Raw genomic sequence first — 15,814 nt, 5'->3', positions numbered from 1 at the left:
GCTGATGCAAATGGAAATGTGAAGAACACAGCTACCACCATATGGCTTGAGCTTACAAAAATGTGTAGCCAAGCTCACTAACTAACTACACTGAGTAAACCCATTCGAGGTGAGTGGGTATGACAAGTGGTAGTTGTCTGCTGAACTGGGACTAAAATACATACTTAGAGAGACGAGAACATACCTTAATGAGAATTCAAGAGCCAAATTCAGCAACCCTTATTCCAGAAGAGCTTACTGCGTTGCTTTCAGTGGGACTAGTGCTCATCATGAGTACTGGTGGCAAAATTTGGCCCATAACCATTAGAGAGAGATTGGACTTTTATGACCAAGAAAATAGAGTGAGTATAAAAGAATGAAACAATGTCACAAGATGTTAGGGTACACAAGTGGCTCAGAGCTTGTACAAAAATGAGTAGCACTATGATCTAATCCATAAGGCACTGGAGTGGGCATCAGCAAGTCTGGATTCTGTTCCTGCCTCTGTCACCGGCCTACTGTGTGGCCTAAGACAAGTTACTTCAGATCTCTGTCTCAGTTTCCCCATCTCCAAAAGAGTGATACTAATACTGACCCTCCTTTATAAAGTGCTTTGCGGCCTATAAACACGAGGTAGTATTATAGGCTTCTCTGCACAGTTTCAGTACCAATATAATTAAAGCAGTGCAACCCCCTAGTGTGGCCGCAGTAATACTGGTTTAAAGGTGCTTATATTGGTATACAGTATGAACTCCTTACCTACCTGCATCCAGCTGAGCAGGTTGTACTGCTTTGACTATATCGGTTTCTGAATCCATAGAAATGTAGTGGTACAAAACCTGCATGTAGAGCACCCCTAAGTGCACCACATACAGCATCACCGACACTACATCTTGCATCACTCCTGCATTTGTCTGGAGGTCACTCATCCAAATACCGAGCTGGTCCAGCCCTACTTAGTTCGTGATCTTCAGGGGGATGACCGCCACACCGCGATGACTGCAAACGGTGTTGCGTTGTAACATCAACTGTGTCTCCACTCCTCTAGGGAACTGTATGAGCGAGTTCATGGGGCTGATCAAAGGGCGCTATGAAGCGAAGGAAGAAGGGTTCCAGCCAGGAGGGGGCAGCCTGCACAGCATGATGACACCCCATGGGCCAGACGCTGAGTGTTTTGAGAAGGCAAGCAAAGCCAGGCTAGCGCCCGAGAGAGTTGCGGAAGGGACCATGGTAAGAGCCCTGCAGAGCACGTACAATGACTGCCTGGCCAGGTAAACGCTCTAGCAGCAGCACAACATGCTACCAACATGGGTCTCGGAAACGCAGCTCAGACCCTTGCTCTCCGGCTTGGACGTGTGCCCAGGGAGAGATTTGAAGAGCTGAACACCCAAAATTGGAACTGGATTTTCACAGGGGCTCAGCTCCCCTATTGTGACACAACATGCTGAGCTCTTTTGACAATCTGGCCACTTAATTTGGTGCTTAAAGGGGGAGCTGAGCTTTTTGGGAAATTCTGGCCTTATCTTCTGGAACAAAAGCACACTCCCCTCCACCCCCAGTTCCTCAGACCAGCCAAGGCCTAACAATGACTTGCTCTAGAAAATGGTCCTCCAGCAGGCCCTGTCCCAGATTTCTTGGATGGTCTTGATGTTCCAGGATGTTCCCAGGTTCCAAAATCCCTTTTGGGACCTGCCAAACACCAGCGTTGCCATGGTACATCTCCATGGGCATTATGGACACTTTTAGTGGTCTTAGTTGGAAGCTTTCTCCCCTTGACTGAGCAGATAGGAGTCATGCTAGGCTGGCCTCAGCTGGGAACCTCCCCAAACTGAGAAGCTAAGAGCTAGAGTCTGACCAACGCTGGACCTTTGGTGTGTTTTCTGTGTATACCTAATAAAGCATGATCACTATGCATGTATTCTCTCCTCTCCTTCCTGCCCTAATGTACTTGCTGTGGTTCCCAACAGGCCTTCATGTTCGAGTCCTCCTTCAGCCTGGCTGTTACCACGTGGGGCCTCAAGACCTCCAACTGTCTAGATAAGACCTACTACAAGTGCTGGGAACTGCTGAAAAGCCATTTTAATCCTAGCTGCAAGTAAACAAAAGTGAACTGCTTGTGCGCGCTCAGACCTGTCACTCTGATGGGAAACAATCAATGATACCTACAGGGGCAAGGGCTGGCAAAGGAGCAAGCATCTGTCAGTGCAGCGAGCGCCATTGCACTGCAGCCATTCCAACAGCGATTGATTAAATGAATTACTCTTGCAAACCTGCGTATCTAGCCTTGAACCGCCCCCCAGTTCTGAGCTTTCAAGTATCCAGTTAAAGTGTCAGAGCTGCAATGCCCATGCCTTGGGACTCCCCCAGCGGGTGTGGTGGGGTGAAATCTGTGCCTTGTACCGAAGCGAGAGAGTGGTAGACTTCCTCTCTCAGGACACTTATGAAAATATGACACGTTCTTCACAGGGGGGATGCTCAGGAGCAACAATTTATTAAACAATACTCAAGGAATGATCTTTCAGCAAGAGGGTAAGAATGAAGAATAGGAGTTAGAGGAACCAGCCAGGTCCAGTCTTAAATCCAGCAGACCTACTGCCAATCAAGGGAAGGTTACCCTTCCAATGACACATGGCCCAACCTTCAGCACCTACTAACACATTATCCTTTCCCAGCAACTTTTGTCTGGGTTTGTCAGCACTCAGGATGGGATCTACAGAGCAACCTAGGCACATAAACCTCAGTTCTAGGTACCACTGTGGTGCACAAAACTCCTTGGCTGCTGCTGAACCCTGTAGGTGCCTAAACTCACTCAGTGTCTGAGTTTTTGCAGGCAAAGTTCCCTAGGCACATATGTATCTGCCACTGGGCCCGTGTTCTGCTGCCTCCCTCTAGGCATCTCTCTTGCCTAAGCCTCAGAGCAATTCATGAATTGGAGGAGGGATAAGCATTTGGCCACCTAAATTGTGTGCGGGGTGTGACCAGGTAGGCATGCTCAGAGGCTGCCGAACTCCACCCAAAACAGGTGGGGGGGGAGGGGGGAAGGAAAAAAGACAAGTTCTCTTAGCCTAGTGGTTAGGGTACTCACCCAGAATATGGGACACCCCAGATTCAAGCCCCTCCCCCCTTCATTGGATAAGGCTTTTAACAGGCAGTGAATTGGTTATTACAACCTTGACTCCCCATTGCTTTGTGGGAAGGACCTTATAGCAGCTTAGCTTGATTCTTTACCAATTACTGGAGAACATGCAGACCAAACAAGTGCCCCCACAAGATGTTGCACCCATTTAACTAAATCTGTTTCTAAACCAATTCAGTTAAATCGGTACAATTTTCCTATGTAGACAAAGCCTGATTTGTTAAGTCCACTAGAGCAAGAGGAGAACCCAGAGCACATATCTGGGATTGAAACAGTTTAACAAGCCCCCTTGACAGCAATAATTTACACGCCTTACTTTGAGAAGAGGGGCATACACATATCACAACTTATTTGCCAGAAGAGGGAGAGAGAAATGTAAATGGTCTAGTGCGTAGAGCACAGGATTTGGCATCAGGACACCTACGGCTTTTGTTTGTTTAGTCACTGCCAACAATGAGCTTGACCCTGTGCAAGATGTTTGGTTAGAATATGTTTTGTACATGCAGAGTATTATTACATAATATCCCCCATGCAGCACGTGTGCTAAAATAGAAAACTCAGAAAAGGCTGTTTACTAACAATCAATTTGCCAGAAGGATTCAATTCACTGAACCTGCCCAGGGTGAAACGAAGGACTTGTCTACAGATGGATTTGTTCCAGATTAATTTTGAAAGTGGGTTAAGCCAGGAACAAGGCACTCTTGTTCTGGAATGAGTGTCCACACATGGCATTGTTCAGGAATCGCTACTGTACTTTAAATTCATACCCTCCCTTAATCAGCGTTAACTTTCAAGCATAGACACACCCTAAACCAAAATGCTCTAGGGACTGAATGGGAAGTTTTTGTTCTCTCATTGCGGGGCTAACCCATGAGAGCCATAGACTATTTACCTGCTTGAAACTCCCCTGCTATAGGCACATCTCTATCGCTGACACTGGAAGTTATGGGCACATTAGGCATGCAACAAGGTGTTTTTACACTTGCTCACTCTCCTCCCCAAATTTCTGATCGGAAATATCTTTTCTAATATCTCCACCTCAACTGCAGCCTGGCAACAAGTCAAGCTCTGGCAGCACAATGTGCTCCTCACAAGGAACTGAAAAGGCAGCTTGGAGAACTCTGAAAATGAGAAAAACAACAGGCCAGTCTAGCTCCAAGCACCAAACTCCAGTTAATGGGGAGTAACCTCATTCCCTCTGAGCTATGCAGAGAGGGGCTAAGGCACGTGTATTAGCAAACCAATTGGAAATGCTCCCTCCTCGAGTGACCAGAGGCATCATATTCTTCTGTAACCCCTACTGAGCAATTTGTACAGCTGGCCTGAAACAAATACAGCTGCAAGGGAGAATTTACATGTGGCAACTGAAGGCCCAATTAGCTGAGGAAATGGGTCCTGAGAGATCATATCAGTTTGTGGCAGCAGGTGGTGGATCATTTAGCATGCTCAGACAAGCACTGTGGGCAAATCTTTCTTTCCCTAAATACCATTTTCTTCATGCATTCCTACCTTTCCTTTCACTGACCCTCGGCTATATTTTTTCATGTCATGTGGGAGGGGGAGTCTGTTGTAGAAACAGTTTTGGAAAGGGAATGATCTGCATTTGCTTTATTTAACCTAGCTGGAGAACATAGGAGGGAGCCGGGTCAGAGAGAATAAACTAAGGAGCAGACTAGAGCCAGGCTACAGCTCTGCATAGCTGCTGAACAGCTCCAGTGCCTACTAATCAAGGAGGAAGAGCACAGATTTCACCTCTGTCAAAATGGGAAATACTACAAATCTCAGAAGAGCAGGCTTTTGATGCATCAATGCGGTGTAACATGAGCAGGAAAGGGAGAGAAGTAAAAGCATGTTCAGCCACTTCTGGCAAAGGAGACTGCAAGGGACTTGCTCCTTTTTGCTGCAGGAAGAAGCAGCACAAGTGTGTTCTTGCTTGTCTTTTACCTTAGTAATATCAAGGGCATCAAGTCTGGTCTTGCTGTAGGGCCTCTCTCAAGTGTTTAAATCAAATAGGTGTTTTCTATTGTTTAGACTGGGGTGATAGCATCTAGAGGCCAAACAAAAAAATTAAGTTATAAAAAGTCAATTCCTCTCAATTTTCACTCACTCAGTATTTGCGATTTCAGAGTCCTATTAGTTCTCAAGTCATCCAGGGCCAACTACACCTGTATTTCTAATATAAAGAATAAGCTGAAAAGACACTATTTTCAGGCCTTTTATGTCCACAATGTAAGGAAGCAAAAAGGCACAAAAACCCACTTTTCCTCAGCATGCCCTGTAACTAAGCTGTTTTTGACGCAGCACCGTTATCCATAGATTTTAAAAAGACTTTGCACATATTTGTTCACAAAACCCTCGCAAGGCGTCCTCTTTACCTTCTGTAAAGATGAGCAGAGGTGAAATGACAGTGAGTCAATGGCAAATGGGAACAGAACCTGCATCTTATTTCTTGTCTCACTACTTTAGTGGTTCCTGTGAATGAGAAAGTGTGGTTGGTCAAAATGTGAAAGTTCTGAGCTCACGCCAAGTTGGACCCAGCAATCCTTATGCAAGAAGAGATCCCATGAAATCATTGAGAAATTTACCAGTGTACAGGCTTCTGTTTTACTGGGGAAAATAATGGAAAATTAATCTGAGTTGGTTTAATGTGAGGCTGGCTGCTCTGAGAGAAAGCAGCCAGGCAGTTTTCTAACCTGCTCAGCCCATCTAATGAATTGTTCAAAATATGAAGTTAGAAGTTGCCCATTATTTGATTACAATGAATACAGCTACATAACTAAACTGAGTCCAAGACAAATTCTAAAAACACAACGAGACAGCCACTCAAATAATTTCTTGGACTTACTTGATGCTTTAATTAATTTAGCTATACATTTTAAAATTCATCCTGAGGCTACTCTTAAGACAGAGGTGTGTGGGTCTCACGGATTAAATGGAAACACTGAGCATGCATCCAAGGGAACGAAGTAATGTATTTTTAAAACTCTTGTACATTCTGTCTGTAATTCGATGGATTTTAGTGTTAGACAAGAAGATGCTACAGTAAGTCATGACCCTATGACTAATAATATAAAGTTTATTGTGATAGAGGATTAGTCTTTTCATCAACGTACAATACACAGCGCTTTCTATGAATAGCCCAACTGTAGCACGGCAACATCCAGTTCCAAGGGACTTAGGAGCTGAGAGCGAATGGTCGCTGGTACTTGCCTTCCTGGATAAGTTTCTCTTTACGATCCTGTATTGAGAAGGAAAAAAAAAATCACTATCCCGTGAAAAGAAGAGATATGCTCCATGGCACAGACTGATCTGCAAGGAGAAAGGGCTCACTAGTTCTTAAACACAGAAACTAGAGACAGCACCAATTAAACAGCACTCTAGAAACAGCTGTGAGGACAAAACATCCTGGCATTCCCCTGTGCACATCAGCCAGGAATGCAATACATCCAAACGCAGAAGCAGCTGTGTGGCTCATCTCCTCATAAACAAAGTGATGGACAGAGATGGAATAAACCTCTATTAAGGCACATCTATCCCACTTCCATTAGCCAGTGAGGACCGTTCCCTATAAAGTATTCTCTCCAGGGCTTTGTCCTGACTAATTTAAAACATCTTAACTTGATGGGGCTTCCACCCCTTCACTTGGGTGAATAACCAACAGTTTAATATATTTCACTGTCAGGAAACAAAACAAAATTACTTTATGTTCTTCCTACATTTTTCTTTGTCCACTTTTCACCCTCATTATATCACCTTGCACCACCTTATTATTTATATTGTGTTAGCAACCAGGACCCCATTGTGCTAGGTGCAGTACAAACAGAGCAGAGAGACTGTCAACTTTTTGGGGTAGGGACAATCTAAGGAACCAGAACCAATCACCTCCCATCTTGGTGTTTACACCCTTAGTACTTTGGAGAAAGGGGGTAATTTGCTGCCTCCCTCCATAAAGGAACTGGCAAGGTAACCCACAGAACTATTTTGTGATAAAGTTGAAAGCTTTAAATATCCCGTCAGTGTGTGCAGGCTTCAATTATATTCAGCCAATTTCATATTACAGTTTCCTGTGCCTGGCAAATGCTGAAGCATTTGGATTGCAAGACACTGCAGGGGATGTTCATATTCAACCAAAAAGTGTTTGAAGTTGCATAACAATCCACCAGCAGGTTCTGTAAAAACTTAGTATTAGAGGGGTAGCCGTATTAGCCTGTATCTGCAAAAACAAGGAGTCCAGTGGCACCTTAAAGACTAACAGATTTATTTGGGCATAAGCTTTTGTGGGTAAAAAACCCCACTTCTTCAGATGCCCAAATAAATCTGTTAGTCTTTAAGGTGCCACCGGATTCCTCACTGTAAAAACTTAAATTCTGTATTTTGGACTCCACCTACAAGATACTGTCCCTTTAAAAAAAAAATTATGGGTAATTTAAATGTGCACTTCTTCCCAATCAGTGATTTGACAGGACAATCAGGGTTTTATTTCCTTTTTTAAGATACACAACAGCTTTTCACATCAGTGGCAGCTTTGGTTAAACATTAGATGTCACTTTCCCCAAAATCTGAACATATTGGAAGTATTCTAACACTGGTCAGAATTTTACAGTGCCAATTTTCGGAGGCAAGAGAGGGATTAAGGTAGCAGCTCCTAAAAATAAATAAATAAATATATCAGATTAACAGAGAGACCTTCCCTAAATTATTTCACGGGATAGAGGAAACGAACGAACGAACCGTCCAGAAGGTCCTTGCCAGCTCGGTCATCTACGAGTTGACAGATAAAATACATGTGTTCTAAAAACTCAATTAGCTGCTAATTATTCTTAAAAGCCTCTCTTGCAGTTTGCTTACATAAATGATATTACGAGCCCTCTTACAACAGAAGAAAAACAAGCCCCTTGGCCAAACAAAAACCGCCCACATCTGTGGGCATAAGACAGCACTCTTAGAAGATGCAATCAGTACCTAGTGCTTCGGGGTAGTCCTCCCTGCACTAGTTTTCCACCCTCAGGAACAGGTGTTCTACTTAGCTACTCCCCCATGTATGCACATACATTATAGCTTTGTTTTTATTAAAGTTGTACATGCCTTGTCAACAAACTTACTCTGTCAGCTTTGAGGACATACCACCAGAAGAAAATGGGTCCTAACCCAAACAAGGCACCCAACAGGGAAGTCTTGGGAGTGGGCCGGAAATTGGGGTAAATGTTGTACGATCTAGCATAGGTCCAACGGAGCATGGCAGGATCCTCCTAAATTGAAGGCAATGCACAGTGAACAATATTAAGTTGCAGAACTATGAACATTAGCAAGCTTAGGGTTGGACATTTGACTGATTCAAAAACAAGTAGTCAGTTGGCCAGTCAAACAATGTTAAAAATGGTCAAATATTTTAAACACACTAGTTTATTAGAACAGTAACTAAAAGGAGTCAGACTTCACTGTCTCCAATAGGATTACCATTACTTATGCCTAATTACAACATATAATTTACTTAAACAGTTATTTTAACTCAGAAAAATGCCAAATGAAATTAATTTCTGAACCTTTTTAGCAATAGTAAATTAGCATTTAAATGTGAACAACGTTATTCTAGACTGAATAGTGACAAAAGAAATTAAATTAAAACAGAAAAAAAACCCAGCACCTATAAAAGGAAGAAAGGCACTTTTAATTGCCCTTATGCAAGCCAGGCAGCAGGCCAACTCTTCAAGCATCTTGCTCTATCTTTTTTCTTTGTCAGCTTCAACTGCTTCTTCTTCTGCCATTTTCTCTTCTAATATTAAATTGTGATACATGGTTACCAGCTTCCCAGCAGTGTAAGTCTTCAGTTTATTTCTGGCTGTTAAATGGATGATTTTCAAACCAACCAATTTCTTTCTGGACATGCAGTCATACACAGAAGTACGAAACATTTCTGCCACTGTAATTAAGAGTGCATGGAGGACAACTCTCTCCACTCTGAGGAAGGAGCAAGCTGTTTTGATTCAACTTCTGGAATTCCACTCTACATTGTTTTACAACTGAACAGGCTGCTTCTTGCTTTATAAATTTGCTACCTTGTCTGTTTATATAGCCTTTACAATTTGCACAGCCACAACATCACAAGCTGAATCAAAATTCATCATCAGAAAGCTCTTGGCCCTGGAAGCATGGATCAAGAAGGTAGGCAGCATTATGCATGTGAGTGATGACTTGATTTTTCTGTGGTATTATTTAGTCTATTTTCTTCTTTTCAGCTGTCGTGACACTTCTGAACCAGTCCACTTACAAATAAGTTTTTTTTAACAGTCAGAAACTGTTCTTTGCATCACACAGTTTAGCAATATCATTTTCTGTATTCTGCAAGGACTGAGCTACAGTTCAAACAGTGAAATAGTTTTGAGTTTGGCATCCAAAAGATAGTCATCAAGAAACTCAGTATGGATTACTTGGGGTTGAAAGCCAATTACCCCTTCTTCAACAGTAGCTGATTGAAGAGCCCTCTTGCATACATGAAGATCTTTGAGACATTTAATAGAAGATACCCACTGAGTATGACAAGGCTTATTCTGTGCGGATGAAATTGTCAGATCTTTAGTATCACCAGTGAAAAGCTGCATTGTACAGGCAGCAGCACATCCATAACACAGAAGGCGTGGATACATATTTATCAACAAAGCCAAAGCAGTTTTCATATTAGCCGCATTATTTATTGACCGATAGCGGTGATACTTTTGTTTATTAAGGGAGAGGCTTACTGGCTGTACATCTGTTGCAGGAGAAGTTTTAATGACTGTGAGCCCTCCTTTCCTTCCCCCACTCCCGTCTTGATTTAATTTCCGAATGTTTGTCTAATCACTTTAGAGTGCTGGCTCTTTGGGGCAGGGACCCTGCTTAACTTGTTCAATGCGCTCTGTAAACTGCCACGTACAGTAGTGGCCTGGTATCCACAAAGATACACACTGTATGCATGTTTGTTCTAGAAGATTCTAGCAATTCAAGATGCTCAACTTTCAGTTTACCTCCGACCCCCACAACAGGTGTCATTAGTATGTAGTAAAGAGAGGAATGAACACATTTAAGTAGGCTTGCTAACAAATGGCACCATGATGTAACCAAAAAGGTAGACCACCACCTACATCAGGTCATTCTTGTTGGAATATCTGACAATATTTGACAGTGATCAAATAATAGGCAGTCAACTGACTGGCTTGCCAACCCTAAGCCAGCCTTCTCTGGCAAATGAGAATTCTAGTTAAAACAGAGAAAAATTAAAGTCCAACTGACTTTTCACTATAAATGCATTTACCTGTTTCATTACTCTCAGCATCAGAGGGTGAAGCTAAAACTTGTTAGTTCCACTTTTGGGTTCTCAAAGCTTTGGGGTTTCAATTCTCAACATTGCTGGGGTGGTTTATATAGAAACCAGAGAACTATTTTAAAATTAATTTTTTGTTAAAGCTCATTCATAAAGAGGCAGGGGCTCTGAGGATTCATTAGTTCACATTTATACAGCCATCTTGAAGCTGAAGAGCTAGGTAACAGCTGTGTATTTTTGTGGTTTATGATATATAGCCAATGAAACACAGTTTATCATTTTAACCCCCACTCTTATTGAAAAGGATCTTATTGAAGGAGACAAATCACCTAGAGGATCGAACAGTCCGCTGGAAGTCAATAACTAGCATTCTAGCCTCTGCTCAGACGCCAGCTCTATAGCACTGGACATTCATTCCCTCTACATTTGTTTTGTCCACTTAACTACAAACACAAAGCGGTGTACTGACATGGCCAAGGTCACACAAAGGATCAGTGATATGCCAGGAAGAGAACACAGGTCTGACTATTCCCTGTTCTACATCTTAGCTTCTTGACCATTTTGCCTCTAAAAATAAAAACATGAATGAGGCTTAAAAGGCAATCTCCAGGTCTCCTTGAGTTCACAAGAGATGGGGCAGGGACATGAGTGAAAATGAGTGAATTTGAGACAGCCCTTTTCTGTGCCTAAAAGGGATGGATTCTCCCATTGCTTTGACGGATAAGTGTTCAGCTAGTGCTGACTTGAGTTCTGAATTTATTTTTATGGCTTCTCAGTGGGAACCAAGTCTAATCCTGAATTTGCAAACGTAGTTGCATGTCTTACAAGTGTAATTATTGTCGGGGGGGGGAAGAGTTAGAGGCATTGTCCTTACGATGTGCTCTCTTCTCCAGCAGAGAGCTCACACACCACTCCTCAGAAGCGAACATAGGCTTATGGCACAGACCTCTCCATCTGGGCCTGTCCAGCGCAACAAGTTCCCAGGTTTTAATGTCTATCTTGCATACTTTGAGATTGGCCTTCAAGGTGTCTTTATATCTGAGGATAAGCGGACCCTTAGAATGGGCTCCTATGCTCAGCTGGCTGTAGAGCACTGCTTTCGGTATACGGGAAACCTCCATGCAGACACATGTCTCACCCAATGAAGTTGAACCCTGATGAGCATGATCTTGATGCCAGGGATTTGTCACCTCTCAAGGACTTCAGTATTGTGGATTCTGTCCTGCCACTTGATGTTGCAGGTGGATCTTAGGCAGCCAAGGTGGAAGCTTTCCAGCTGTTTGATGTGGTGTTGGTAGAGCATCCACGTTTGCAGCCATAAAGGAGTTAGGTGAGTACAACAGTGGGGTAGATTTTTACCTTGGTTCTGAGGCAGACTCCATGCTCCCTAAGGAGCCTGCAAAATGCCAGGCTGACCTTTGCCAGGAGCTGAGTGATCTCATTGTCCAACATGGTGTTGCTGGAAAGTGTGCTACTCATGCATCAGAATTTCCTGAGCTAACTGAGTGGCATGTTGTCAATTGTGATGAGGGGATCACGGCACTCATGATGCTAGCTGGTACATAATCTCCATCTTTTTCAGGCTGATGGTGAAACTGAAGCATTCTGAGGCATAGGCAAAGAGGTCCACAATAAATTGAATGGCCATCAGCGTGTGTGCAATGAGGGGACAGTCATCAACAAACAGGAGCTCTCTTAATAGCTGTTTGATTACCTTGGTGCAGGCCCCGAGTCACTGTAGATTGGCTAGACCCCCATCCAACCTGAACCAGATATGTACACTTCTGTCAAACACAGGTGTGGCTGAAAAGACAATAGTAAAGAAGACCTGGGCCATTGTTTGGTGCCATAGGTGGCATGGAAGACTTCTGATGAATTCCAACACTCCATCACCTGGACATCATGAAATGAACAGAGGACAGCAATTGTCTTCTCTGGGCAACCAAATTTATGAAGGAGTTTCCATATGCCCTTGTGATTCACCAAGCCAAAGATCATAGTTCTGTTCCTGAACCGTCTCTCGCATTTTTCAGGCTGCAAAAATCATGTCCATGCTGCCAACGCCAGCATGAAAGCCACACTGCGACTCTGGATACACTAAGTTCAGTAGGTGACAGATGAGCCTGTTGAGGACAACCTGTGCAAGGATCTTCCCTGCTATAAACAGCAGTGAAATGCCACAAAGATTGTCATAGCCAGATATACATCCCTTCCTTTTGTCTAGATGGACCGTGAAAGCATCCTTATATTCCTGGGGCAAGGTACCCTGTTCCCATATAGTCTTGAAAAGTGAGTTTCCTGATCAGGTGGGTACCTCCACATGTTTATGCTTCCAGTGGAATGCTGTCAGGGCCTGGATGCCTGTGGACAGCTGCTCAATGGCCTTAGTAATCTCATCTAAAGAAGCGGCCATGGACAGCTCCTCCAGGATAAATTGCTGCAGAAATGGGTTGATAGCTTTGCTGGACATAGTCTCCTGAACTGTCAATCCATTATCAAAGTCTAAAATAGGAATTGATGAAAGCTACAATGGGGTTGACATGATTGCACCTAGCTTGCTTTTAATTGCACAGGTGATAGAGCCTGAGGTTTGCTAAAGTTCAACTAAAGTTGTGATGTTGTGCTGATTTAGCTAAGTGGGTGTGAAGTTTTACATTAGTCTAGCACTTCTTTTGCTAAACTGGTGCAACCTGACACCTTTAGTAAAATGACTGGGCTTAGACCATCTCTCCAATCTATTCAAGTGGGGACTGCGGTAGGACTTGCTAGTCAGCACACAGCAGCCCTGCTAGCAGCCACCGAAGGCGCAAAGGCAGAGGGCCCGCAGAGCATGGGCAGGCCACACAGACCAGGGCACAAGGCACCAGGGGGAGCGGCGGGAACCACGGCCCCATTTCAAGGGCACGGTTTCGGAAGGAAGCTCCCCACGTTACACGCACGCAGGGCAGGTGGGCGCCGCGGGCTGCTCTGGGCCAGGGCCCCAGGATGTGGCACTTGCTCTCCCGCGGACGCTGACAGCTCAAGCCGGAGCCGCTCTGGGGGAGGCCCAGGACGCGCTGCCGGCCAGCCCCGCCGCCGGGGTAGGAGGATTAATGCGGCAGGGCGGTCGCAGGCAGAGGCCGGGCTGCAGCCCCACGGCGGGTCCCGTCCCGGCGCGCCCCCGCGGGCGGCCCCGAGCCGCGCAGAGAAGAGCCCCGGGGCTCAGGGCAGTGGGACCCTCCTCCCCGCGCTGGGACCCGTGGCCGGGGCGCGGCGCGGCCGGACTCACGATCAGCTCCACGCGGTGCGGGTCGTTGAGCTGCAGCTGGTACTGGCGCTTGAGACGGGCGCGGAGCGCCAGACGCTCCGCCTCGGCCCGGCGCTTCTCCAGGGACTCGTTGTACTCGGCCGGGTCAAGCTCCCGGGGCAGCGAGGCCAGCGGGGCCGGCCGATAGCCAGAGGTCGAGGAGGAAGAGGGCGCCGCCATTTTTTTTGAGAGCCGCCCACACCGCGCAAGAGCGGAAGTGACCTGTACCCCGGAAGTACTGGCCGCGCCGGGCGGGGGAGGGCGCGCGGCGCGGCTCGTTGCTATGGTTACTAAGCGACGCCTGGCCTCGCGCTGGGCCGGGGTGGGGAGCGCGGCAGCAAACGCTCCAGCGTCTGGCCTGGTCCCCGCCCTCCCCCTCGGCCGGAGCGGGAGCCGCTCGTGCTTCGCCAGACCCCGCCCGTGTGTGACCGGGGCCAGTCACGAGGCCGCGGGCCCAGCGCCCCAAGGCCTGTGAGCCCCTCACCCGACAGGCCGGGGGGCGCTTCGAGCGCTGCTGGTGAAAGGGGGTAGGTGAGAGGCGGGTGTTACTGTTTCTTTGCCCTCTGGTTCCCGGGTCCTTAGGAGAAATCTCCGCCCTGGGCCCCGGCTCTTGCTCTGCGTTCACGGGGGCTGGGAGCTTCCTCTTTTTTTTAAAAAAAAAGCGCGAGAGTCCCATGCAATTGTCTGATTCCAGCGGCTGCATCTTGCATCCGATGAAGTGAGCTGTAGCCCACAAAAGCTTATGCTCAAATAAATTGGTTAGTCTCTAAGGTGCCCCAAGTCCTCCTCCTCTTTTTGCGGATACAGACTAACACGGCTGCTACTCTGAAACCTGGCTTAAAGAGAAATATTCCATAGCCGCGTCAGACTCAGGTCCGGGATAAACTTGCGAGAGTTGGCAACCCCGGCCCCTGACGAACTCTGATGCAGAGCAGGTGACTTGAGCCAGGAAATAATGATCATTCCTGTCCCTTCCATCCTGTGCAGGGCTGTCCCTAGGCATAGGCAGACTACACCGCTGCGTAGGGCACCATGACAGGTGGGGCACCAAATTGCCTCAAACTTCATGGTGCCCTAGGCAGCTGCGTGCTGCATATGTGGCAGCACCAGCGGCCAGCCCTATCCCCCCGCTTGTCCCCCTGCGGGCTGCGCCCACAGCAAGGGACAGGGCCATCCCTATGGGGATGTGGGGCCCGGGACAACTTCCTCTGCCCCGCCTCTTACTCCTCCCCCCTGCCTCACCCCTGGCCCACCTCCATTCCACCTCTTCCCCCAGCGACCTCGCACTGCAGCGGCAGGAAGTGGAGCAACCCAGCACCAGCCCGCTCCACTCCGCCAGCTCCCAGGGGGCAGTCCTTCCCCCTGCCGTAAACAATGCGGCTGGACCAGGGTGGGGGAAGCAGAGCGGGCTGGGGCCGGGTAGCTCCACTTCCCACTGCTGGTGAGTGCGGGTGGGGCGGGCCCCCTCCCTCAAGCCCCATGGCTGGGGCGTGGGGAGCAGAGCAGGCTGGGGCCGAGTCATTCTGCTACTGGCGCTAGCCCTTCCCCTCCCCCCCGCTAATCCCCCCAGGCCGCTCTGGGCCTGTGGGGCCCCCCAAAGTGGCCCCCCACAGCTCCTGCCTCCCCAGCCCCACAGGCCTTGAGCACAGCCCAGACCTCCACGGGGGGTGGGGTGGGGGTGGAGAGCAGGTGCTCAGGCCGCGTAGGGCACCATAATTGGTAGGGACAGCCCTGCTCCTGTGCATCACACCCTGGTCTCATGCAGGTTGTTGTGCTCAGGACCAAGAGGCAGCACACCAGCTTCTATTCTTGGCATCTTCCCATGAGAGTAAGCTGGAGCACATAACATTAACGGGAGAATTATTTCAGTGGGACTTCACCTAAGTAAGGGTTGCAAGACGGGTACCTGTGGCAAGTTGCTTTATGGTTCAGGTTCCCTATCTGTGAAATATGGGTTATTACAAGGGGGTTTGTGAGGTTAGTTAATAGTTGTAATAGTGGTAAATAGTATCACTGATGCGTTGACACACCATGATGATGCACTAAAGTGTTCACAAATAGCATTATGAGACACCCCCACCTTCTGGAATTCATTACCAGACATCCTTATAATATT

General features: G+C 46.7%; 2 protein-coding genes and 1 long non-coding RNA gene across 10 annotated transcripts in view; 2 read left to right on the top strand and 1 right to left on the bottom strand.

Annotated features, from left to right (window-relative positions):
* The window catches only part of HGD (homogentisate 1,2-dioxygenase), a 37,778-nt gene extending 35,530 nt beyond the window's left edge, over positions 1–2,248 (top strand). For 5 of the 6 annotated variants that reach the window (XM_073309583.2, XM_078848408.1, XM_073309604.2 and 2 more), the window contains 2 exons: positions 1,028–1,209; positions 1,947–2,248. In XM_073309583.2, the coding sequence (XP_073165684.2) occupies positions 1,028–1,209; positions 1,947–2,078 (314 nt within the window). In that variant the 3' untranslated portion in view covers positions 2,079–2,248. Of the gene's footprint in view, positions 1–1,027; positions 1,251–1,946 lie in introns of all 6 variants that reach the window. The other variant, XM_078848409.1, reaches the window with a different exon arrangement.
* A 3,929-nt stretch (positions 2,249–6,177) lies between these two features.
* NDUFB4 (NADH:ubiquinone oxidoreductase subunit B4) lies at positions 6,178–13,924 on the bottom strand. The gene is made up of 3 exons (XM_073309667.2): positions 13,681–13,924; positions 8,218–8,364; positions 6,178–6,353 (listed from the first exon to the last, which is right to left on the bottom strand). The coding sequence occupies exons 1-3, from the start codon at positions 13,876–13,878 to the stop codon at positions 6,291–6,293; spliced, it is 408 nt and encodes a 135-aa protein (XP_073165768.1). The 5' UTR covers positions 13,879–13,924; the 3' UTR covers positions 6,178–6,290.
* Positions 13,925–14,020: 96 nt separating this feature from the next.
* LOC140897276 (uncharacterized) overlaps positions 14,021–15,814 on the top strand; it is a 63,428-nt gene continuing 61,634 nt past the window's right edge. For all 3 annotated transcript variants that reach the window (XR_012154695.2, XR_012154696.2, XR_012154697.2), the window contains exon 1: positions 14,021–14,225. This is a non-coding gene — a long non-coding RNA (uncharacterized LOC140897276). The remainder of the gene's footprint in view (positions 14,226–15,814) is intronic.

Source organism: Lepidochelys kempii, chromosome 1 (assembly GCF_965140285.1).
Source record: "Lepidochelys kempii isolate rLepKem1 chromosome 1, rLepKem1.hap1, whole genome shotgun sequence".
NCBI lineage: Eukaryota > Metazoa > Chordata > Testudines > Cheloniidae > Lepidochelys > Lepidochelys kempii.
This window is presented reverse-complemented; position numbering and strand designations above follow the sequence as displayed.

Bases quoted from the DNA above. Each gene is read 5' to 3' on its own strand.
- NDUFB4 (XM_073309667.2), bottom strand. From the start codon at position 13,878: ATGGCGGCGCCCTCTTCCTCCTCGACCTCTGGCTATCGGCCGGCCCCG. The intron at 8,365-13,680 runs GTGAGTCCGGCC...CCTTCAATTTAG, and splicing joins CGCACCGCGTGGAGCTGATC to GAGGATCCTGCCATGCTCCG. The intron at 6,354-8,217 runs GTAAGTTTGTTG...TTCTCAATACAG, and splicing joins ATGTCCTCAAAGCTGACAGA to GATCGTAAAGAGAAACTTAT.